We start from the raw sequence: 26781 nt of genomic DNA on the forward strand, positions 1-26781 counted from the left end.
ATCTCTGAAAGTCTTTGGGGCCAAGTTGGGTGGAGCTCTCAGCAACCTGGTCTGCTGAAAGGTGTCCTTGCCTGTGGCAGAGGGATTGGAACTAGACAATCTTTAAGGTCCCTTCCAACTCAAACCATTCTATGATTCTATGAAAAATAATGGCACGTGCACAGGACTGACTGCAGGTGCAGCATCCCTGCAGTTTCCCAGTTAAGGAAGGTCCTTGCAGTTTCCCTTTTGTTTTCACTCTCTGATTAGAAAGCCTCAGATGAAATGTTTGACTGACTTGAACTCATAGTTGGGGATGGAGAAGTTCTAACACAGACTGCTTACAAGCTTCTTTTTCTTTCAAGCCATGTAGCTCTTACACAGATTTGGTGTTTGTGATCTGTGTGTGGCTGACCAGCAAGAAGGGTTCTGAGTTTCCATATGAGTTGATGCTGGTGCTCCTACTAGTTCACTATCCAATGACATTCTCATGTGTGTATCAGGAAGGTGAAACCAATGCATTAGAAGACCTGGAGGAGGTCTCTTTGAGGGCTGGATGCTCATGTTACATGCTCTGATCTGTATAAGGTAACAGACTGATTGCTGCAGTCAACTTGAACTCTGAGTAAGCTGGATATCAAATTGCAGATACTTTTACACAAAAAGCCTCCTCCTTGACATTTTCGTGTGGTCTGGTCCATGCCCTGGGCTTCACCTTCTGGGCAGGAAAAGTATGATATTCTGAGTCTTCTAGAAAAATTAAAATACGCCAGTGTTTGACTATGGCACTGAATTTTTTTCTATTAAAGTTTTAGATATATTTTGCTTAAATGACAGTTGTTAGTCTTCCTGGTAATCAAGCCCCAGGAAAGGATGGGAAGCCTCAAACAGCACTAATATTCAGCAGCAGCCTGATGGGATCTTTCAATGTTTAAAGGAGTCAGTGTAGTATTGGAACAATAGAGTAGTGAATCAGGCCACTTGGATTTTCTACTGCCCACCAAGTATAGGTATACACATAAGTAAAAAAGAAAAAAAAAGTATTTGGATGTTGTGACATTTTGTAGAAGTTTCAGTGATTACTTTGTGACTTAATAAAAAATTCCTCAGCTCTGAAACATGGTGAAATACAGAGCTGCTTAAAGATTTTGATCCTTAAAAACTTTCTTTTGTGAAAAAATCATGTAAAGGGATGTTGCAAGTTTATGCTGACTTATAAATTGTTCATTTGAGAGTGCGACTCTCTCTTTCCCAAATAAAAATTCCAGAAAAATACTTCTACTTTCTTTACTGGAATTTTTATTTTATTAAATCTAGAAAAATACCCTGGTATCTAGATAACTTGGAATTTTCTCCCTTTTCCTTTAAATCTAAACTACTTTAAACTGAGAAGATTTTTTTATTATTTATTTTTTATCTTTGCTGGTGAACATAAAATTGTATAAAAGACTTGGGATAAATCAGTTTGGCTTGCTTCCAGAAAGCCTTTACCATGCCAGATTTACAATGCTAGCTCTTACAAACTAGCAGCTTGGGCTTTTGTGCATCCTGAGATGTGTGATGTGGCTGCTGATGTAGACAAACTGGTGCTCTTGAGAGAGCTTTAAGTACAGGAGGATTGAGATGAGCAGCTACTTCATTAACTCCAGAAGAAAGAGAAGCAAGAAAGAGAAGATGAGTGAACAGGCTTGACTATGTTTCCCTTTCCCTGAAGCAGAGGGAGAAAAAGGGTCTTTTAATCTTGTGAAATTGGTCCCATTTTATGGTTTTTAGGAAAAATGTTATTTTAATTTCTAAAGTCCTTCATTGATTCTATTTTGTCTGGGTAATTGTTTAAGTAAACTAGAATAACTGGCACTCAGATGATAAGCTCTACCATCCTCCTGTCAGTCAGTGCTGCAGTAGATGCCAGAAGATGCTGTCCCTGACCCAGGAGGAGATGCAAGCTGAACAGGCAGGCAGGTTGTAAAAACTTTCTCACTTATCTCTCCTCATGCTGGTGAGGTACAGACCTGGGCTTTGTTTTCAAGAAGTAAAAATTCTCTGTTTCTTCATCAATTCCAGCAAGGGTGGGCACATCATTTGCACTCTGGCTCTCCTGCATCTCTGGTGGTACAGCAAAAAGGGAGGAGAAAGAGTAGAAAAGAAGAGCAGAGGTTAACAAGGTAGTGACAAATTTATACATAGTCTAAAGAAGGGTGAGAAGATTTAATATGGTTATTAATTGTTATTGTTTTGTGAAAAATGCAAATCTCTACTCAAACAGCATGGACAAAGAAATCGGGAGTAATAGGGATTGGGAAATTAATGTCTTTCATCCAAGGCAGGGTCCTGCCAGCCCATTGTCTACAAGAAGCTGACAGTTGTGGATCAACAAAGCTGTAATTTGGTGTGGAGGGAATGAGGCAGAGAAGGGACAGAAGGGACAGGCCATGCAGTGGGTCAGACAGAGGGGCTCAGCTCAAGCCTTTTGTGTGGTGCCTTGAAGTGGAATGGGAGAAGTAGGAAGACAACAGCTGGAGAAGGTTATCAGGATGTATTTCCTTTAATGCATCAGGATCTATTGCATGTGTGACCTGTCTGCTGGCAAAGAGTTTTGTGACAATTATTTCTTTCTGACTTTTCTTTTTCCCCTCACAGCACTGGTGATGGTCCTGAATAGCACAAGTGTCAGCTGGAGTGCCCGCATTCAGATGTTCCTTACCTTTTGCAAGCTTGTAGCAATTCTGATAATTATAGTCCCTGGAGTTATCCAGCTAATTAAAGGTATGAAATGAAAAGTAAATGCTTTTAAAGAGCTTTTATCTTTACCCTCCCCAGTCTTTCCCCACCTGCCTGTGCCAAATAATGCTTATAGCAGCAAAGTCTCTTAATTAGTCTGTGCTTGCTTAACTGAGGCTCTGTACTGTCATGTAATTGATTAGAAGTGGAACTACACTGGGAAGAACTGGTGTTTCCTTCAGCATGCCAATGAGTCTATTTCAATCAGACTCGCTTTTCAAATGAGCAAATGGACTGCTCTTCCCTGTAATTTGCCTTTGGCATGAACTTTGCAAAAAGGGCAGGATGGGTTTTAATGAGAGATGGACATAGCCCTCCCCAAGCACAATGCCTAATCTAAGCAGAGTATTCTCTTTAACTGTGCTAGTCCCTAGTTATGGTACATGGTGTGTGGTGGTAGAAGGGCTCAGATTTTACAGAATCACACGGTTATAGAGTGGTTTGGGTTGGAAGGGACCTTAAAAATCATCTAGTTCGAACCCCCTACCATGGATGGAGATACCTTCTGCTAGACCAGATTTCTCAAAGTCCCATCCAGCATGGCCTTATACACTTCTAGGTCATCCACAGCCTCTCTGGACAACCTGTTCCAGTGCCTCATCACCCTCACAGAAAAGCATTTCTTCCTAATATCTAGTCTAAACCTGCCCTTTTTTGGTTTAAAACCATTCCCCCTTTTTCTGTCACTACACACCCTTATAAAGGCACTCTTTTCATTGACAGATGCTCAGCTACCTGCAGAGACTTTTCCATTACAGCTCTCTCAGCAGTGTGTGTGAGATGGTGACAAGCCCCAGCTCACTCTCCTGACAACTCCACAGAGCACAAGCAGCCATTCAGTGCAGAGGGGCAGAATAGGGAGCACTCTAATGAATTGGTGCAGATTTTATCTAACAAAAACTATCACAGTTGTTGGCTCTGTCCTTGGGGATACTCTTTTCTTATGACTCACAAATGCTCCCATCCGAGTGAATAGCACAGCATCAGTCTGTGCGGTGAGTTTGGTTTCTCAGGGACAGGCAGCTGTGGTTAATATGGACTCTGAAATAAAGGTTTCCTGTGTAGCATTCTGCTGGTTCACTGTTTTTGTTTTCTTGTTTTCCACTTTCTTTCTGGCAGTTGCAACACCATTTCCTGTTGCACATTACACATGAAATGTGCAAAATATCTCTCTATTCCCATCCACCCCACTTTTCCTAGACCTTTGGAGCAGGTCAGCCCCACGTTTGGTTGAGGTTTGCTGCCCTGAAGTAGCACAGATAATGTCCCTGATTCCCCACTGGGACCTGGCTCCAGCCACAGCTTTTCTCTTAACCAAAATGCCAATTCAGTGGGAATTTTGACTGAGGGCTCAGTAAAAACAGAGCAAAGAGTAGAGGATTTGACTCATTGCTAGTCTGAATGAATTCTGCATTTTCCTGCTCCATATCTGTGGAGGATCATTGCTACTCAGGAAATTTGGTATATTGTATGGACATCTTACAAACCACAGAACACTTTGCAAATGAGCAAGAATGTAACATAAGTCTTACATATTTGCATTTCTATATTTATGTTACATATATAGGTAGATAATTCTTACTTGATGTAATATTAATACAGCATCGATTATCTTGTGTTAGGGAGTAATTAACTTCATTTTTCAGTGGTAGAAATGTTTAAGATTTTAGATTCATTTATCTTATATACATTTCTTCTGAATGAAATGCCAGCAAAGTTCCTTCTGATTAAAATGTTGAACAAGTGAAATTTTCCACATCAAAACTACAGAGCTCATTCTGCTCTTTCATGCTGATGTAAGTCATTGCTTGAAATGACAGAGCAGGGACTGTCATCGAGCTCAGAATACTTTGAAACAAACTAATAGGTCAAATTCCGCTACTGCATGACTACAGGCAGCACAAAGCTTTTTACAATTGCTGTCAGATTATGGCTACAAGGGTTGGGTCAGAAATTAAGGTCAAGGGCAGAACTTGATGTCAGTGAACTGTAGGGCAATCAAATGTTTCATGGTGTGATATATTTATTTGTTTAAAGTAGTAGTGACCAAAAAGCTTATTTTTCAATATTTTTTTGTTAATATTGCAGGAGAAACACAGCACTTTAAAAATGCCTTTGCGGGGAATGATGCCAGTGTTATGGGATTACCACTTGCTTTTTATTCAGGAATGTATGCCTATTCAGGCTGGTAAGTGGATGAGACTTATAAGTATTTATCCTGCAAACAAACACTAATATGCTCTAAGAAAGAAATTTGTTTATATGAAGTTAGTAGCACATTCTGCATCTTTTTAAGGGTAGTTCTCCTGACTGTTCCATATGCTCAGTGATTATTGTGCAAGCAGCTCTGCAAAGGAAAGATTTTTCTTCTCCTTCAGTGTATAATAGATAAACATGCACACTGAACACTAAAAAAATCAGACCACATGGTTAAATTTTTAAGTATTTTGATAAAAAGATAAAAGGAATAATGAACCTTTAATTTTTGTTGAACACGATCAGTAATTACATGAAAACCAAAGCTATGATTCTTTTTCGAAGTTGTGTGGCCCTTTGCTGTGCTCTGTGTATGAATTAAGAAACAAACTATGAAAAGATCAGTGTGGACCCAAAAGCAGGGTAATAGCCTAAATTCTTATGCTTCTTGCTCTGAGAGGATTGGACTTCACTTAACAAGAAGTGCAACTGGCTTCCACAAAAGTCAAGTGTGATGGACTGTGAGCAGAGGTATGAGAATTTGCCTTCAGGTATCCTGTTCAGAACTTTCAAATCTTTTCTCTCTTTCCCCAGCAAAGTACACAGCAGCTGGTTTGAAAGGTGCTTCTGCTCTTCGAATCTGCCTTTACGATTTATTCCTGCTTGTGAGGGCTCCACAGTGTGCAGTGCCAAAGGGCTTTTGCAGCAGCAGTGTAGGGGGGAAAAGGAGACTACAATGCACAGAGTGGGCTTATTTTGAGATAGCTTTGTCTTCCCTTTGCTTTCCATAACCTCACAGGCAGCCAAGTTCTTTGCCTCACACAAAAGGAGAGGGTTGAGAGATAAGGGGTTTATTTATTTAATTCAGAGGGACAATTGGAGTTCTCTGCCCCTCTGTAACTCCCTGGTTGCAGGAGCATTATAAACATGCACACTGAAGTATGAACAGAACTTTATGTATTAAATGGCAGGAGGGGAGGAAACCCAAGAGAGTCCAAAGCCTTTATCTGGGATAGATATGTAAGAAAAGAGCCTGTCATTTTGAAGCCTCAAAAATGGAGCTTATTATGCGGACAATCTCTGCTTTCTTTCTTCTCTATCCTATAACCGCCTCTGTCCTCTCATATCTGTACATGTGATGGTTTCTCATGTTTAAAATATTAACCTAACTGCATGATTTTGCATGAAAGCAATTTTAAAAGCTCTTTAATATGATTCAGAGTTTGGTTACTGTAAAATGTTACATCAAAAATACTATTATTCTTTTGCTTCTTTCCCATTTCTTCCCATTTTCCACATAACGGTCCAAACCCCTACAATGAAAATCTCTTTTTTTTCTTTACCCGTTCTGACTTTTATTTCAAGGTCCTTATTTGCCACTCATAAAAGAAATTAGCAGGAAAAAGACCTAATTTGGCTAGTGGTTCTTCCCAGCTGCCTATTTGTCTTTGTCACCAGCTCAAATTGATTGCCTCGGAGCACAGAGGAGCAGACCATTAAGTGAAGTGTCAATACCCTTGCACTATCAGTTTCATGGGGCTAAATCAATACAATAAGCTGAATGTGAAGGAGTGTTGCAAGTGTTGGTGGCGTGTCCCAGGATGCAGGCAGAATTTTATGCATAGACTACAAGACTATTAACTTTTAATGATACAGCTTTGAAGAAGAAAATAAAGGCAGTATCTCTTCTATGTGTGAGTTCATCCTGCCAAGAGCAAGTGGAGACTATTTGGTATATAAAATGCTGGGTGAAAAAGGACAAGGGGACAAAAGAGTGCAAGGCAGCATGTCTTAGCATCAATAAAAGGGCTGATGCTGGGCTGTCGTAGAATCATAAAAATCACAGAATGGTTTTCTCTGGAAGAGACCTTAAAGATTATCTGCTGTGGGCAGGGACCCTTTCCTCTAGACCAGGTTGCTTAAAGCCCCATCCAATCTGGCCTTAAACATTGCCAAGGATGGGGTATCTGCAACTTCTCTGGGCAACCATTTCCAGTGCCTCACCACCCTCACTGTAAAGATTTTCTTCCATATATCTAACCTAAATTTCCCCTCTTTCAGTTTGAACCTGTTACTCCTTGTTCTTTCACTACAGTTCCTGATCAAAATCACTTCTGTCTAGAAGCAGGACTAAGACCAGAAATAAGTAGCTCTTCTTTTGTGCTCTATGCACTAGAAAGTTTAAAGACAAGTACTGAGGTTGTTTTATAAGATAGCAAATCTAGTTTTACATAATTTCATGCTCTGTCACAAAATCACGTTTTTTTAAAAACTGTGAGCCAGCACTAACTCATTCTGCTAACCCAGATCTGCTCCAAGACTTGTGATGCAGCAAAGCTTTCTGCCAGATCAGTTACCATTTGTTTATTCACTGTAGCACTGTTGGCTCAGATATCATTTGTCTTTCTGTACAAGAGCAGAAAGCCAGCATAAGCGCTGTATTGACTGCCCTGTTTAATTAGCCAGGATCTGACTTTGTGCCTGTCTCCAAGCCAGGCACGACTGTGATCCAGCGATGCACAGACCTAGTGCTAATAAATGCAGAACAGAGGGTTCAGTGACCTTGAGGCTTATGTTTGCTTTGTATGCAGGGCTATGCCTGGTGAGTAGTTCCTATGAATTCCCATACAGAGTTGTCTCTTTAATGCTTCTGGAATATGACCAGAGTGCAACCTGTACTGGAGGTTGAGCAAGAGGATGCAGCATCAGCAGCCTAGGTTTGTGATTCTATACGACGAACTAGTGTCAAAGTTCTTGTTTTAGAAGGGTTTTTTCCAGGACTTTGTTTATTGTTAAAAAGTCTTTGCTGAGTATTCTGATGAGACTTTTTGCCAATATAACTTGGAATTGTAAAAGGCTACAACCACAAATGGAATATGAGGCTTGAGGGTGCGCGTGTGCGTGTGTGTATGAAATTAGGGTAAACCATAATCTACCTAGTCTGTCAAGGGAAGGAACATGATTTAGTTCCACACTGACTTTATGTAGCTTTTTTTAGTTCCCCCTGCTTTACTGTCTTTTCTGAGAATTCCCTTCCTGAGTGTGAGGATGAAGGAAGGTCAAATCTCACACTCTCCTTAATCCAAACATGGATCTGCAGTCTACTGTAATTAATAACTGTGCTTAACTAAAAGCATCTTCTTGATTCTATAGGAAAGAAAGACAGAATAAAAATCTACCAAGTCCTTATAATATGTTTTATAACTATTTTCTAGGTTTTACCTCAATTTTGTTACTGAAGAAGTGGAAAACCCGGAAAAGTATGTACCTAATGTTTTGCTTGACTTTTGAGAAATGGTTGTAAAATTTAAAATGTAAAAGTAGTGATCATCAGAAATTCTGCATGCTGGTCAAGCTGCTTTCTTTCCAGGAGATCTGATATCTATTTGAATTGCAACTGCTTGAAGATTTACTGGTTTTGGTCTGTTGTGACCTTGTTATGTATTCTGCTTTTATGTGCACAGAAAGCAGCAAACTAAGTAGATCTCCAGGGCTCTAGTTCTCCCCCTTAGGATACAAGGAACTATCAGTGGCTCCTTTCAGTGGAAGTTACTGGTATCCTGTCAGGGAAATCTTGCCCAAGAAACTTATCCGCTGCAATATTTGTCAGTTTTGCTGTGTTTAAATATTAATCAAATACTTAGTTCTACTCGTTTTAGATGTCTCAGAGATGCAGGATCTTGAATACACATAGCACAGCATCCAATCCAATTAAACCAAACAGGATATGAGTTGGAGCCTGTTTCAAACCTGAGATGAATACTCGCACAGCACCTGTCTGTAAAATATGGAAAGAAAAGTTGTCCTGTTAGGGAGTTTGATTTGTCTCATCTATTTTAGTAGATATGTTTTGGTACATGGGGCCAGTAATAAAAATATATTAACCTCTTCTAAAAATTAGAGAAAATATGCTGTGTCAAATAAATTTGTTTTCTTTGAGGAAATTAACTTGATTAAAAAATAATTGCTAAATAATTTTTCTTACATTTTTAAAATAAGACAGCTGGCTGGGTACCAAATAACTCATTGTGTAAAAGGACTCCCAGCATGTACACTCAGATAATATGAATCTGTGACATGTAGAGAAAGAAGACCCCAAACAGCCATTGACTGGGAGCCAGCAGAAGGTTTTTTGTTGGTTTCTCTCAAGTCTGAACCAAACCAGGTGCTTTTCAGAGGCCTGAAAATCATTATAAGAATGTGGTTGATAAAACACCAGAATGGCAGAAAATCCGGCAAATTTCCATTGTTTCAGTTTCTTTGAGGTGTCTTCGGTGTTAACAGGCTCTTTAATGTGATGAGGATATGTAGACTGAGGGTTATATGACTGGAAGCTGAAACCAGACTGATGCAGGCAGAAAATACAGCGTGTTTATGACTAATCATTAGCACAGTTACCTGTGTACAAATGGGTTTTTCATTGGTAGTCTTCAGTTCTCACAAAACGCGTTTTTAGGAGCTGTGCTTTAGTAAAACATGAGCCCACAACCCTGGAGGTATTTAAAAGATGTGTAGAGGTGGCAGTTAGGCACATGGTTTAATGGTGGACTCGGCAGCGCTCGGTTAATGTTTGGACTCGGTGGTCTTAGAGGTATTTTCAAACCTAATGATTCTGTGATTCTAAGTCGTTTGTCTCTATGAGAGCACCTGGCTAAAGCTTCGCAGGCCTCAGACACACAGGAACTCAAGCTGGATGATGTAGTAGCAAATCTGGATTTAACTATCAAGGACCCGTGTGCTTCATAAAATCAGGAGAGACAGACATTAAAAAAACCCAACCAAAACAACCAACCAAACAAGAAACACCCCAAAGCAAAATCCCATATATTTTTTAATTTTGAAACCTTGTTGTAGGACAGACTGATTGGACATGTAGAACTAAATAGAGAAGTGAAGTGGTTCTGGTCCAAGACGTCTACTGCTTAGGAAATTCTGGGGAGATAGGTTAGGAACCAGAGTCTTGGTGTGATGTGATCAAAAGCATTTCCCAGAAGCAATATAATTTGTAAATTACCATGTGTTTACCCTCAATACTGTGTGATGTTTCTAAGCATGCAGATGCCTACTACTTTTTGGGGCTTTTCATACACTTTTCATACTTTTACTCTACAATTCCCTGAACTGAAATTACTGGTAATTTTCATTACAGCTATTTTAATTTATGTTGACTTTTATTTTCTTGTGGTTTGAGTCAGAGGAGTGCCTATTTTTGAACATTTTCCCCTCTGCTGCATAGAACAAAAAGACATAGTTCGTCTTTTTTTAAACTAAGCACCCATTGAATCATAATATATTACAGCTAAGAAAAGTGATGTGGGTTCAGTTTTGAGTTTGTTTTTTTAATTGCAACTTGGATGTGAGAGAAGAAGATTCTGTCTTTTCTGTCCCCATTTCAGGAGAGCTTCTCTGTTCTCAAGGTTGCCATTCAAGTTATTTGTGCTGCTAGTGAGGATGTAGTACTGGAGGGCAAACCACATAATCTGCCTGGTTTGGTGTATTCCAGGATGACTCTGGGAAAAAAAACAGCTCTAGTACATGTGCAATGTTGGCACAAAGCTGTTAAAGCTTCCCTTTACCATTCTTCTTCTTGAGGTTGTACTTTGAGAGGATAAGAAAGATGCCCAGTGTTCACAATCTCCAGGAATGCAAAGGTAAAATATAGAATAGAAGAGACTGGGATTTTAAACATTGCTAAGTAAGTGGCAGGTGATAGCAGGGAAAGTAGGTTGCTACAGGCTGTGCTGTCAGAGACCTCTGCACCACGTGTAAGTGGGGATTGTGGACTCCCTTAATCTGAAACAAGCAATTAAACAAAACAGTTGGAACATTATTTTTTAATATGGTTGCCACCTATGAGTGGCTCTGTTGGAAAGATGTCCTGCTGAGCCGAGGACTGCGCCACCACTGTTCCCAAAGCTTCAGAGCAAGGGAATAGTGTGGATTAATCCCAGTGGCAACAGTCCCAGCTCCTGCCAAACTCAGTGCAAGTGTTAGATTAGCCACTAATTGGGCTGCTTTTTTTAGAATTTATTTTTTAACCTAAAATGCTGTCTTTCCTTTCATTCTTGCCTCATGCCTTATGTTAAAGGTTGGACTGAGCAACCTGGACAAGTGGAAGGTGTCCCTGCCCATGGCAGGGGGCTTGGAAGTACTACTTTAAGGTTCCTTCCAACCCAAACCATTATGTGATTCTGTTGTACAGTGCTGCTGTGGAGGTGTTTTAAAAAGGGAAGAGGGAAGAACAGACTTGAACCACTCAGAGCTTGTAACAACTCCAGGTGTGCAATTTGCAATGTTTGTCAATGGTTGGGGATGCAAATTACTTATGGCAACAGAGGTGAGCATGGTGATGTCTTCTGCCCCGCACCTGCCAAAGTAAATATTTGACTGAGAATCAGTCACAGTTGGGTTTCCAGATGTGCGACAGCTTTGGAAGTGAGTGAGATGAATGATCAGCTCCATTCCCATGTCAACCAACCTACTGCAAACCTGCAGTGAATGTGCCAAAAGAATTGTGGGGAGGACAGCACAGTTTACAGCAGAAGGGAGGCAGGAATGCTCTAGCAGAGGGTGGGAATGGGGCTTTTTGCAACCTCATGTAGTGAGAGGTGCCCCTGCCTGTGGCAGGGGGACTGAAACTAGATGGTCTCTAAGGTCCTTTCCAACCCAAATCATTTTATGATTTTGTGGAGCTGGGCCCTTGAATATATCCTGAAATAATATCTACTAAACATCTACTTTTAGACTTCAAAGTTTTCCAGCTAGGAGTTGCATTTCTTCCTGTGGTGTACTGCACCAGGAAAACCTGTACAGCAAGTGTCGCTGAGAATGCAGGAGAGGGGCAGGGAAGGGAGGATGTGCCTTTGCCCAGCTGAAAACCTTAATGCTCCAACGGAGTGGCTGTTTTGTATAGGCAGAAAAGGCTTTGGAGGCTGTAGGAGTCTGTGGAGGTGCAGCAGCCTGCCCAGGTGCAATAAATTGCAGACTGAGGTCTATAAGTAGGATAAATACTAAGGGACTGAGGCATTGCAATGCCTAGGTGATATGAAACCCTAGATAGAGAGACCTGGCACAAAGACAGTGGAAATGACCCAAGCAGGGGAGAAGTACCCTTTAAATTGCCGAAGGGAGAATAGAAAGACTTAAAAAAAATCTCAAATTGAATGCCAATACTTTTTGAACAGAGTTTTGGAAGTCGTGTTGAATTCTCACTTTGGAAATGGCACAGTTTATTCTTTTGTATAAGGACATTATTATAACCCCATTATCATAAGATGTAAAAATAGCTGTTTCTGTCTCCTGCTAAGCCCCCTTTTGATGTCTCATTTTTAAGCCTGAACTCATTTCTTTATTCCTCTTTGTTCAAGTGCTCCCCTCATGCAGCATTAGTAGGTCCTGAAGCAACATGAAGTTAATGTTTATTTTACAAGGAGCTGTGGTTGCAGCATTCACTGCTTTAATGTACAGTTTTTTAAAAGAGCCTGAAATAATTTTATTATCAAGAATATGTGGAACAACACTGAAGTGTAAGAAGAAATTTCCTATCCTTTTTTGAAAGTTATGCCTTGCATATGTGTGCTGGCTCAATGGCAACTGTTGTTTGAAATGAAATAACTAAATAATCCGTGGAGCAGAACTTCACCAAAACAAACCTGTGCAGCCATGTCACGTGCACCTTTGATCTTTTTGATTTTCTTACATTATAAGGATCAGCCCTACACAAACTGAGATCTTATTGTATTGTCTAAATAATAAGTGAATAAAGAAACAGCTAGGTCTCTGAGAGAGAATTTGTCACCTGAAAATTGACAGGAGCCTTGTTGCTTGGAGCAGTAAATTTAGAGGACAGGAAATCAAGCATGTTGAACTTTCAAACTCATTTCTTATATGTAGTCTTTGAGCTCATCTGTATTCTTGAGCACCCACTATGTTCTCTCAAGAAACAGACCCAAGTTTTTTCAATTAAGACCCTAAAAGCAGCTTATGCCCAAACAGCACTTCCCTCCTCCCTTCCCAGGCTAAGCAGAATCCAGGATCAGTGCTCTAGTTCACCAGGAATTTTGAATGTCTCCAGATGAGAAAATAACAGAGGAGTGTTTTTACATTACAGCAACATCTTTAGAACGTTGTCAGATTCAGGGCCAAATTGTATCAGAAACTTGCCAGAGAATGCTGCTTTAAAGACGTAGTACTGCATTCTCACTGTGAGCAGATGATCAGCCTGAATTGTTCAAGTTATGAAGATTAGGCTCTTGTTGGAAAAGAGGAAAATACTATTTCACTTTAAGGGGAAGAAAACTAAGAGTCAAATTCCTTAATGACTTCAAGGTAGTCTGTGATCAAGTGGACAACTAGAGAAAGGTATTAATTCACAGCCCTCATTTAACTCAGTCATATTATTTCTTTGGCAGTGTAAGTTTTTGTTAGTGTTGTTGAACTTAGGAAATATTTTTCATTTTGTGATCCTCAGTGGTACAAAATGATAGATTTCAAAGGATGTGAATTCTGAAAGCATTTTACAGCATAGATTACTTTGTAGTTAACTATAGCTGCTATTTGGCATAATCCTTTTTTTTTTCTCATTTTTTTCCCCCTCCCTTATTGAACCATTTCATTTGCAAATATTCCCTTTCTGTTTGTAAAATAACTTGGGTCCAGCCCAGGCAATCTATCATTGTTTAAAAATTTACACAGTGCAAAGAACATATTATTGAGATGTATAGTGTTTATAAGTCTGGTCTCAGATTGATAAATCATGTCTTGTGCTGTTGAAAAGCAAAGAAATTAATTGCTTTACTATGACCTTGGGGTCTGAGATTAGTCAGTTTGTCTATTAGATTTTTCCAGTGTTCTTCTCACTTCATTTATTCCTTCTTTTCTAAGGAACTGAGAAACAGTAGATGTATAGCAAGTCACCAAGGCTTGATGTCATCAGATATTTTGTAAAGTCAGAATATCAAAATGTTTTCTGTAATCTCCTTTTATATTGGTTTTAAATAATGGGAATGCCATTTCTAATTAATCTAATGTGTACTACCCATTTGTTCTAATTATTCTTTGAAGTCAGCTTTGCATCTATGAGGACTGAGTAGAGAAATGTGGTATTACAGGTGGTTTTTTTCAGAGTATCTAAGCATAAAAGCAATGCAGATGGGTTGGAGGGAAATGGTGGCTCTCATGCTGCAACTCTTCCATCTTCCTCGTTTCTTGTAGCCATGTGATTTTTGGCACTTCGCGTTAGAATGCAGCCCCCTTCCAAAATCAGTCAGCAACTTGGATTGCACTGTTGCTTGCTGCCAGTCTAGCCCCTTATTAAGGGTCAGATTCCCAGTAATCAAAACTGTAAAAACTATTTTCAGTGCTAATTGAGAGGGTGCAAACCTTTGCCATTTCTGCCTCTCTGCTCCTTTCTTTTTTATTTTTTTTTGTTATTTTATAATTTAATGAAAAGGTTTACTCTGAAGAGGAATATTAACATTGATATCAGTAATCTTAGACAATGGAAAGGTTTATCTGGCTGGAGTTTGAAATCTTTCTTGAGTTATTATGTTCCACTTACTCATAAAAGATACATTCGATTCCAGTTCATTTTTTTCATGTCAGCTTACAGTGCCAAATATTCAGTGCAGAAGCTATGGGATTATGTTGTGATATTTTATCTGAAGATAATCAAAAGAAACAAATGCTAATCTTTCCAGTATTTTGCAAAGCCCATTTGCTCATGTGAATTCATCAGATTACCTCAAAGGGAAAGCCAGGTCAGTTAAGTGAGCCTTTGCATTTTCCCCTCCATATATTATTTGTGTCTTGGGTTATTTTTGTATCTGATGGCTTATTCTTCATCATAGAATGTGGGTATTCTAATTAGTCTCCCCCTAGCTATTTTTATGTTGCTTTAATAGAAGTCTTATTCTTTAGAAATTTAACTGTAACTAACAGCATAACAATCTCCTTAAATTCCCTCAGTTATCTGTGAAGCATCTCAGATGAGGTGTCCAAACACTGGTGAATTCAACATCACTTTCCATGGTTTATTTGTGCCATGTGTAAGGGATAAAATCATGTTTCCAGATCTCTAAAATCCTTTAATGGGGAGGTGAATCTGCCAAATAAAGAAAACAAACTAATTTACTAGCTCAAATGTACTTACTCAAAACCAAGCATGGGGTTTGCTATTTGTAAAATGTATGAAAAGCATTTAATTAAGAATATAATTCGGTAGTATTTGTGTGTGTTTGAGAGGGACAAGCAGACAATTATTAGCTCACAGGGGAGCTGACTCACCAGCATGAAACTGTTCTTGATAAAATGAACTTTACTTTTGCTCTCTCACTAGTCTTATTAACTCTTTGCTGTTTGCACGCCTTATGTCTTCAGCTCATTCATTACTGTTTTGTAGAAATGGCTAATAATTCATTTCTGAAACTAAGTATTTCAGTCTTGCATGCACATTTTTGATGGGTTCAGATTTTTGAAATCTCAGTATGGGAAACTAATTTTTTTCCCTTCATGAATTTTTTTTTTGTTAAAGGATGCTGCTCTTGCTGTAAGTTGGAAATTGTCTTATGAATGGGACCCAAATGTTTTGAGTTGCTTGGCCTTTATTTATATTCTTTTTTTCTCTCCTTGTCTGGGAGATTTTAATTGTCCTAGAGTGGTACACAGGGTTTCCCAAACAGTGTCACTCAAAGACCATGAGTCTAACTTCAGGCTGAGAATTGCTTGACAAAATATTATGTGGGAGGCAGTTCAGGTGTTAGCTATGACGTGATAAACTGCATAATTACAACTTGCTGGTAGGAAGAAGCAATTATTACTTAATTTTGCACCTGATCTCAGCTAATCTTTGGTGATGATTTGAGGAACCTTGGATTCAAAATCTGTTGCAAACCTGGGGAGGTGGTTCAGTTAGGGGTGGAGAGAGGGTTGGAAGGGACATGAAAGATCATCTACTTTCAACCCCTGACCATGAGAATGAACATATTCCTCTAGACCAGGCCTCGCAGGGCCCCATCCAACTTGGTCTTGAACACTTGTGAGTTCTGGCTCCGGCTTCTTCTTCTCTCATCACTCTCCATCCCATCCACCAAGAAATGTGCCATAAATGCCCTAAGCTTGACAATCTTTTGGTTCTGCTCAGAAAGGATACATTTAAGTGAGCCACATGTGAGGCTTGCAAACAATTCAAAGGTTGCAACTTGCTCGTGAGCCATATTTGGGGTCAGTCTGTGATAAGATTTGGTGGGGCTCACTGAGTCCACAAAATATTTCCAATCAGATGGAGCAAAGAACAAAAACTCTTAGCAGCTTGAGTTACAATGGGAAAAGGATCAGAATGGAATTGAAAATTGTAACCCAAATTAAAACCCAGTTAATTGGGTACTTTCTTTTTTTTTTGCTAACTTCAATTACATTGAACTGGATTTTTGGATTTGAATATGTGAATTATCCAGTGCTCTTGTAGTGCAGACTTTTCTTTGTCCTTGCAATTTTTGAGAGTTCCAACACTGTAGGTACCATGTGTAATATCTCGTAATTGAGGATGAAAATTTGGTCCTTCTGTTCTTATTTCCTCACTCTCGTCTGTTGAACACAAATTCCTCCTACCACACCTGGGTGTCCCTTGCTTCACAGGTGCAGTGGATCCTACTGAACAGCAGTGCCGTGTCACAGGAGAGAGGAAACAGAGAGAGAACAGCTGGAAAACACAACAGTTTGAGACTGGAGTGATCCAGATGTACACGAAAGGACACTCTGCAAACCTGAGTCCCCTGTGTAGTCTTTGACAGATGCACTTTGTGTCTGAGCAGTGCTCTGAATTCACCAGAGCAATAGATGCAGACAGCAGAGGGGCTGGGAAGATGACTCACTGCATGAATTCACCTGTCATCTGGAATAGGGATCATAGGAAAGGCTTCAGCAACAGGGATAACAAAAAGGCTGCAGATTGCATTGGGCATTATTCCTCTTCCTTACCTTGGCAGACAGTCAGAGGCAGCCACTGCATGTGCTTCCTGCTTTCCAGAGACTGCATGTTTTACTTATGCATTTAGTTAGGGACTGACTTAATGGATACAGTCTGTGATGTTCAGGAATGGGTAGGGGACACACATTTAAAGTATATTATTTCTTTTTCCTTTTCCGTTGTGCAGTTGCCTTGCTTTTTTTTTTCCTGCTCCATGGTTTTTTTGGTGCTTTTATTAGTGCTGAGACCTGTGGTGCAATTCTACACCATGAGAGAGACAGACATGACTCTTGGGTGCAGTTTCAGGCACCACAGTATCTTTGTCGTTAGCAGCTGCTTTCTAAACAGCAATTTAGCATTTGAATTGGTTCAGCTGTCTTCCAGTCTTTCTATCTCCTGCTTCCACTTCATTATCCATTTAAATGTTAAAAAAAGGGATGTTCTGTTTAGAAATTAACTGTGGTGAAGAGCTACCTGGGACAGGGTTTAAACTGATATACCAGCCAGTATTTGTAAATTAGAAAAGAGACCGATTTAATCTACAGTGTCTGTAAAGATTTCAAAGATGTACCTTGGTCGTTAATTAAGACAATAAGGATGTCTTATAAAATTGCAGTTGAGAAGACTAATAATTCACTATTGAATGAAGCAAGGCAAGGTCGCTGTTCTAACATTTATATTCCTTGTATAAAGTGCTCCTACTTACATCAAAGTCGAGCTGATGGCCACAGAAATATTCAAGACTAGGAAATGCAGATTTCATACCTAAGATTTGAGGGCACACTAAAGAAACCCTGTAGTTATCTTTTTTATGTATTTGTTTGATTTTTGTAGACTGATTATTTCAGACAGAGTTAACTTACAGCACACACCTGGCTTGGGTGCTTGAGAGGAGTGAGTGGAAAAACGGAAGAACAACAGTGAAGGCTATAGATGTAGGGTTAGATACAGTATTGCTGTGCTGGGTTTTAGCTGTGAGTATCTGTATTGAAATTAATAGTGCTGTCTTTACTCTTTTTTTGTAGTTGTCTGATACAGAATCTGATTCTAATTCCTTTTATGTCTCAAAAATGTGATAAGGATGCCACCAAGACATTTGTACAGAAATCAGGATGGTAGTCAGTTACTTCAAAAATCAAAGATATTCAGCAAACATAAGTGGGGGATGGAAGGAAAAAGAAGTTGCAAGGGCAGAGACTGTAATACCATAGCAATATATGCCAGGACACGAGGTTAGTAGTGGTCCTGTGCCTGTGTGCTGTTGGAAGGGAGGATGATAAGGCAGGGTGGGAGTGCAGGCTTGCCTGCATGATTGTCTCCCCACTAAGGCAGTATATATATTAAGGCCATTTCTTTGGTATGTTTGTTTCTGTTTATGTAGACTCTGTGGTTTAAGATAGAAAGGCCCAACTTGAAATCAAAATGACTGACACGTGAGACACTTGAAACTTTTTGAAGATTATTTGTTAGGACTGTTAGAAAGTTCTGAAAATGCATCATTTGGGCAGGATCCCACTTCAGGAGAGATGGGTGGGAGAGGTTCCTGCAGACTCACTGGACATGCAGGTGCTTGGGCTGGTGTGATGCATGGCCTTACTTGTTTTTTTTTTTGTTTTTTTTTTAATCCAAGACCAGTGGAGAAAGGGGATCGAGGCTAATCTCCTCTGCAGGGGATGAGGATTGAGCAACCTGGTCTAGGGGAAGGTGTCCCTGCCTATGGCAGGGGTTTGGAACTAGATCATCTTGAAGGTCCCTTCCAACCCAAACCATTGTATGATTCTATTATTTCAGTCTTCTGCTTTTTATAAGTGACTGTTTTTGTTGATTTAACAGTCACTGTGGAAGGCATCATGGCCAGGTATGGGTGAGTTACAGTTTACAGTGTACACAGAAGAGGCAAACATCTACATGGAAGTGGACACATAAGAGACAAAGACAAACCCTCAGCCAGGTTTTCCTCTGCAAAACCCATGACACCTCTTTTAAGGGAGCAAAGTCCAGGGAACTCAGCTGGATCTTCCTGCCCTCCTTCCTCCTCCAGAGTGGTGAGGGTGTCTCCCTAGGGTGCCAGGAGTCTCAAAGGTTTCCTGAGCTGTGTCTGGCTGCCACAGAGAGTCCTGGAGCACCCATGTCTCAGAGTTTCCCAAAGCTTTGGTGGCTCCAAGGTATGAGGATGTGATCAACCCAGGTGCTGGCCCTGTCTGTCCCTGCGGTGGCTATTTGGTTTGTGGTGCACAGCATTGTGTCTATGCAGAGCTAGTTGTTCCTTTCCAGCTCTCAATGCTTGGTTTGTTTGCTGATGTGATAACCTGCTGAGTGTAAGATGTGTTTGCTTTCTTTTGCTGTAATTTTTTATTATTATTATTTTTTATAATTTTCAGTTTGTTTATGTGAAGCATGGTTACTATGAATCAGCTCCACTAAGGAAGTAAATCAAATGTTTATCGACAGTCTCCTGGGATTGCTGGCAAAATCCTAAGCTGCTTTACCAGCAGGGTAATGAATGTAATGTAACACTGCACAGTGTACCTTTCAAAGTTTCCATTGCCCATCATTTTCCTTAATTTTCACTAGCTGAAACACATGCAAGACTGCTCTAACATTTATTTCTCTTGCACCGAGAGACATAGCAGTACCTGTAGAGAATGGTGACAGTATCCTCTTTACAGGAAGTCTAAGCTGCTCAGAAGAATATTCATTTCAGGAATAAAAATCTCTTACAAGACTGATGTACTGCTGAAGGTCTAGAGCTGTAAAACAGACTGTATTTTACGGAAGAGATAATAGGCCTCTCAGGGCTAAGCAGCTCTTCTCTTGGCCACAGTGAAGGTCCCATTAGACATTTTCATTCTCTTTTTGGTTGTTCATTATCAGGTGGCCTGACTGAAATTATTGGAAAGGAGTTGAGGCAGCCATATATTAGTGGTAGGTAGAAAAATGAGTAAATTCACCAGATCGGTTATAACCAGATGAGTCAAACCCAAAAATGTCTAGGTAGAGATCAGATAAATCTGTATCTATATGCTTAGAACGTGAACCACCACACTGAGCCTTTGGGCCAAACAGCAAACATTTTGTCTGTGCAAGAATTACTGGCTCAGGAAGCAGTTTTTCATTTAACTGTGATGCATTGCCTCTTTGTGTGCTGATGCAATGCCTGAAAGCCTCGACTGTACTCGCTGGTAACTGGCATCAGACTGTGCTTTGGGCTGACAGCTGGGTAAAGGTGACAAGTCCGTATGAGGTGGTTCAGAGCAGTCGCTGCAGCTCCCCTCAGCCTCCACATCTATCACCTTGGGTCCTGGGGTTCTTACACTCTTTGTGAAAGCAAGCAAGTGTGGTTTATACAGCCTCTAGTGTGGGTGCTGCTCTGAAGTTTAGGCAAACCTCTTCTGGATTTTCTCTTTCCCACTTTAAAACTGGAGCCTGGTTTCCTCTGACGCAGGTGCTTTTGTTTCTCTGTTTACCAAAGGCATTAACTCTTGTGGAGGTGATTCAGAGCACTCACCTTAATGTTTTGGTCTGAGGTTTAACTCTGTGTGTTTCCAATAGCACTGAAATCTCACTGTAAAACCCAGTCAAAGCCAAGCAATCCCTTATGGAATTGCAGAGGTGTAGATCAGCCTTTGCCTGTGGGTACCATCACTGTTGGGTACGGCCTGCATATAGAAAAAGGGGTCTTAAATGTTTCTCCTATTATTTGTAAAAGCAAATCAACCCCCAATACCTATGGGTATATATATGGCAGAGATGGCTAGTTTAATTCACTGTGTGATGTTCTGATCTGTGCTGCATCCGTTTCTGGATCCAGAAGGGGATAAGCCTCTTTTTCCACTTTTTTTTTTTCCTTTTCCTTTTTATGCTGAGCCTCAAAGATGAGAAAGAGCAGGGTGCTAAGGCTGTGTTAGGTAAGCATGATGTTCTACCAGAGCATGTAGCAGCATCTTGCTTGCCATTAACAGCAGCCTTCTATTAGAGCACCATCTTAAACTTCTCTAGGGTTGTGCTGGCACCATCTGACAGAGGTGGTGAGATAAGAGACAGAGAAAGTAAGACACAATTTTTTAGTCGTATAGTATACAGAATGGGAGAATAAAACACAAATAAAACAATGTACAACTAAAATTGCAAGAGTAGTATACTCTTTATTGCACTCCTGCAGGTCAGATTGGAGTTTTATAATTTCACAGTTACTAACATGTGCCATGTCATCATGAGTACTTATTCTTTGGAACAGTATGGTCAAAATACCAGTAGTGATGGTATTATCGTACACAAGAAAATGAGTATCTTCCACTTGGTTCAGCCAGCAGAAGAACTTACTCAACTCTGACAAAATCTTTTTGGATGAGATATTCAGTGAGGTTATCTCTGATTTTTCAACTTTAATAGGTACTGAAATTGCTGGCTTGAATTTAAGATATGTAATAGTTGTATCAAAGCAACACAATTTGGCTTTGTACCTTTCCTGTAGATGAGCACATCCTTTTCTGTGTGACAGAACAATTTCCATCAGAGAAGGATGGTTTTTAGCTAATGAGTGCTGAAATTCTTATTCCCCTGCACATCCCTTCCCTGCATGGTGGCTGTTTTATGTGAGTACTTATGGGTGTACCGATGTTCTGGAGGCAGGTTCTGGTTGCTCACAGTGTAGCTTATATTTGGCTGTGAGTATGTTAGAATTTTAAACACATAGTGACAGTGATACTTTGTTTAAGGAAAGACTATTGTTAACTAACAACCCATAAGGGTTTTCAGTCATTTAAATTACAGTACAGGCTATATCCATGAACTGTAAACTAAGAGGATTTATATAAGATTATAATGGCTCCAGAGGAGCTGTGAAGTGAATAATCTGCATTTCACAAGTTGCACTACTGTGGTCTATTATGTCAATCCTCATCCACTTGTGACACTTGCTGTTGAGCAAATACTGTTATTTGCATCTTCACCTTGTCATTATGTTTTGTTAATTTTGAAAAAATGGACTATATTATAACACTATTTAATTTCTTAAAGTATGATGGAACAGAAAATCCCTTATAAGAGTAGTTTTGATAGCATCATTTGAAAAGATATAACAGCAATTGAGAGACCTCCTCCATATATCATGAGAATGGATAGTGAATAGCAGTACTCTGGTATGACAAGAGGTTCAAATTCTGCGTGGGGGTTATTTTAGAGAGAAGAAGAATTAGATTCCTTCTATGGCGTAAAGGAATGACAGGCACTTCTATTTTTTCATATCTGTTTATAACAGGATAAAAAACAGCTGCTAGGCAAAAACAAATAAAAGTAAAGAAGACCATGAAATTCCTTTTCCTTGGTCAAAACTCCCATTAGAGAATAAGCTGCTTGTTTATCTAAGAAGAAAATATTTCAATAGGTGTGAAAAGTAAGCAGAATTGCTTTGGGATTCTTGCTTTGTGATTGTGAAGGCCATGAGGACAGGCTTTTTCTTAGTTGCAGGCTATCCCAGACATGAATAGGTCCTAGCTGTAGGCCACCGTGGTGTTGACCATTGTCAGAGTCATGATGCTGTTCTAGAAGAAAGACCCTGGAGCGTAATGAATTATATATTTTCTCTGCTCCTACGAACATAATTTTGCCCCTAGTGGCGCAAGTCCTGCCATCTGCTTTGTGCTTATTTTGGTTACTAAAAAAAAGTCTTGTAAGCACTGTTGCTAAACTAACATAAATTTGTTGTGTTCCCCAGAGTTGGTGTTTTTAAAGGGGGCCTATAAGAAAAATGGGGATAGAATTTTTAGCAGCATCTGTTGCAATAAATAGAACAAGAGGTTTTAAACTAAAGGAAGGTAGATTTAGATTAGATACATGGAAGAAGTGTTTTAAAATGAGTGTTTTATAAACCACTGGAATGGATTGCCCAGAGAGGGGATAGATGCACCATCCCTGGAAACATTCAAGGCCAGGTTATATGTGGCTCTGAGCAACCTGATCTAGTGGAAGGTGTCCTTTCTCTTTGCATGGAACTAGGACTGGATGACCTTTAAGGTCCTTTCCAACCCAAAACTTCTATGATTCTCTAGGTTTACTTTCAGATTCAGATGTCAGGGAGGCTGGTGCTGGACAGGGTGGTAGCAAGTGCCAGGATGTATGTTGGGCTTTTTTGATGGCATCAGTATGTTTTTTAATAGGTTGATTCTATGGGTCATGATAAGAGATAGTGCGGTAAGTTCTGTATAAACCCTTGTTATCCCTTTAAGATTTTCAGCATGGAAGAATTGTGCATTCAGGGTACATTGAACAGTGCGCAATTGCAAAGATGAGTCAGCCTTAAAATCCTGAGTCTCATTGATTATACTGTCCAAGATAATTGAAATAGACTAATAATTCTGGCTATTTCATGTTACTATCCAAACTGGAGGGAGCTTGATTTGCAGTAGGGTTTCAGGACTAACTCTCTAAGGTTATGTTTAAGGTTATATTTAAGATTTTGCAATTTGGACACAGAAAAAAGAAAGTCCACCCTTACTGGTGACTTTGAAAATTGTGCATATTTCACTTCATAACATCACTTCATCACTTCTTAAAAAAAAAAAAGGATAAGCTCTTCTCATATGCATATGATTGTAGTTCAAGCATTATGAAGGTTTGGTGAGAGACGATTTTAACTTACTGATATTTCCTTTCTCAAAGCACTGAAGGTAATACAATAGAAAAAGTTGATATTCCCATTAGGACTCCATTCAAGTGCCTCCAGTTCCTGTGTGCTACAAAGGCATATTTCAGCTCACATTTGGCGCTTTCTGCATTTCTCTTCTATGTTGGAACTCCTACAGAGCTATTTCAGTGTGCTGTATGGGCTGTCCCACATCTGTAGGCAGTCTGCTGGGCTGTCCTTAGCAAGGGCCTCATTTCCCTGCTTTCTGCAGAGAAAACAATTTATCTACTAGACAGCCTCCTTCATGACTGTGTAGTATTGTTAAGACATCACCTTTTAATTTCACTTACACCTTTTTATATCTTTTAAAATGCTAATGCTTTAAGGCACTCACAGTTAGCATTTTTCTCATTTTGAATTCCTTCAGAAGAAGAACCTATCTTGGTAAATGATATTTCAGTTTCCATGGTGCTCCTTATTACAAGTAGCTGTTCTTTTCATCACCGAATGGTGCAATTTTCATTCATGCTGAAATATCAACGGTAACATACAGCAGCAAATTGTTCCTGTATGATCCCTGACATTGTGGAATCTCTCCTGCTCAAAATTAAATGTCAGGGAATTTAACAAATATGAAAAATCTGGCTCTTTCTATGCACACACACACACAGACATACGCTTCTCCCTGCATTCCACTGTGCACCTAAGCATTTACCTTCCTTTATTACTGTAAGGAGTCATTAATATGCTACCAACGATGCTTCCTAAAAAGTTTGGCTGAGGGGGTGTCATTCTCTTCTGTACCTTCAGTGGAGTCGAGTGAGATGTTTTGTATTCAGGTTGCTTGTTCCCAGATTCTGAACTTGAAGTGCTCATTTTGGGAATGATAGCAGCATTGCCAGCCTGTTCCCTTGCATTACTCAAAGTGTTGCTTTGTCATTTGCTGTGGCCTAAATCAGAAATATATGTCCTCAGCACAGACAACAGAAATACACACAGATCAAGGCAGGGCTCTGCTTTCACCCCAGCACTGCTGCCTGCAAACACTCAGGTACTTGCAGGAGTGTGGGGAGGGTGCTGTGAGAGGCAGCATGGTTTTTAATGGGATTTCTTTCACAACCACTGTAATCTCTTTCCCTGACCATGATATCATTGTTATGTGGTAGCTGCTGGCTTAGGTTTCTCAGCTATGTGGCTTGATTGGCACATTTCCCAGCTCAGGTTCCCTTGTTTATAGTTCTAAGTATCCTACTCCCTACCCCACTAGCTACTGCCACAGCTCAGTCTTTCCCAAGAAAATGAATCTGCCTAGAGAAACTAGATCCTGTTCATAAATCAGGTGCTCAGGAAACTAATAATTTAAAATTCCCAGGAGAGCCGCCTGTAATAAATAAAACTACTTTAAATACACAATTACATCACTCCCTTCTTTTTACATTTAAGTCTGGCAGTGAGGTACCTGTTGGTGTGCAGCAGTTAAGAGAAAGTTCGACCCACTGCCCCATGCTAAACAAAGCCACTTGCAGGAAGTGCTTTGAATTGAGCCTCTGCCCTATTCCCTTTCATTTCCATACAGGAGCTTGATTGAGGCAGGTGTTTTGTTTTTACAGCCCTATGTCAGGTTTGTGCTTATGGCTTCCTTGCCTTTGAGCAACACCATGATTTATTAGTGCTTCTCACTGTAATCTACACTACTGGCCATGCTGTGAGCACTTCCAACAAATAGACCTCAGATGAAAATAAAGTGCTGGAGCTTGTGAAAGAGCAGAGGTGCTCCTTTCATCTCCTGGTTGAGAGGGAGCTGGGCAATAAATGTAAAATCTGAGGTTTTGCATCTCTGGTAGAAAAGGTCACAAACTTCCTTCAGTACCTTAAAGTTTCCCACAAATGAAATACAGCAAGGGTGATGTTAAATGATGGTGTTAGGTAGAAACATGGAAGTAATTCATCAGACTCAAGTATTTGTATTTGAATCCTCTGAATTTAGACTATGCTGCTTTTTAAAAGGAATGCTTTTATGAGAGTGACAGACACCCTTTTAATTACAGGTCCAGCCTAAGCCCCATCTTTATTGCAATATCCTAGATAAACAAGCATTGTTTTCTGAGCATCTTCACTGCCATTTCAGGTTCTGCAATGTTAAATGCAGAGCCTTTGATAGAGATCCTGCTGAGCTGGTGCCCACATTTCCGGGCACCTGGCTGTTCTCTCATTAAGCCTCCCAGATTCTCTAATTATAAGCATACCTGAGTTCTAAGGAAAAGCCTGGCTTCATGAAGCTTATGACTATTGCAATAGAAAAGAAAATCCAGCTTAGGTCCTTGGGACTTTTGGGTTCTCAAGAGAGATGTAATTTGGTGTCAAGTTATGGTGCAAAATATAAGCCAGGTTTGATTATTCACGTCTTTTGGAAAGAGGTGTAAACTTTGTACAATATGTTTAGCAACTGAGGTAACATAAAGATGTTAATACTGGCACTTGATGGACACATAGAAATAAAGTTGACTAAGAAATCCTAAGGGATGATTGAAATTTTATGTTTGAAGTCTGTATTCCGTTTCCTTTTTTAAAGAGATCTTTAAAATTAGCCCCCATAGTAGCTCTGTGTGCTGCCTATTGGACTCAGTTTCTGGCTCCTAACACTACTCACATGTACAGGATGATGTACAAGAAATGTCTAAGCAGAGACCGCACAGCTAATATTTAGTGCTGTAACCTCAAAACTTCATTGTGGATTTAGCTGTCATCTTTGATGTCTGCTGTGTTGGCTTAGTTTTCTTCGGGAATGCCAGGAATGCTATGCATTGCATGTGAAAAGATTCAGGAACCTGCTTGAACATGAGGGGTGTCTCTGGCTGGTAGTCAAAGTTTCAGAGGAATCCATTCTGCCCTTCAAAGAAAAGTGTTTTGTAACAGGTGTTGGCTTGATAAGGTGGGGTTTGGGCTGTGACGTAAATGCATATGGCACTCTGGTTTGCCAGCCTGAGTTCTACACAAAGAGATCACAGCCAAGTTTAAATCTCTCTTAAAATAAAGCAAATCCCCTTGTGAGGGTAACAGCTATTCTCAGTTTCTCACGGACTGTTGGCAGATCTGCTTCTACTTGAGACTTTAGCTGGGAGGATTTGCCTGGAAGGAGATGCTATGGAGAAGAGTGTTACCCTGTGCAATGAATACCTTTCTAAGTCTTAACTTTTAGACAAGGGAGTATTTACACTAATTCATTTTTAAGGAA

At 39.9% G+C, this 26781-nt stretch overlaps 1 protein-coding gene across 2 annotated transcripts in view; it reads left to right on the top strand.

The window, feature by feature from the left end:
* SLC7A11 (solute carrier family 7 member 11) overlaps positions 1-26781 on the top strand; it is a 60916-nt gene that overhangs the window by 13433 nt on the left and 20702 nt on the right. For both annotated transcript variants that reach the window (XM_071555735.1, XM_071555734.1), the window contains 3 exons: positions 2620-2745; positions 4849-4948; positions 8172-8216. In XM_071555735.1, the coding sequence (XP_071411836.1) occupies positions 2620-2745; positions 4849-4948; positions 8172-8216 (271 nt within the window). The remainder of the gene's footprint in view (positions 1-2619; positions 2746-4848; positions 4949-8171; positions 8217-26781) is intronic.

Source organism: Pithys albifrons, chromosome 5 (genome assembly GCF_047495875.1).
Source record: "Pithys albifrons albifrons isolate INPA30051 chromosome 5, PitAlb_v1, whole genome shotgun sequence".
NCBI lineage: Eukaryota > Metazoa > Chordata > Aves > Passeriformes > Thamnophilidae > Pithys > Pithys albifrons.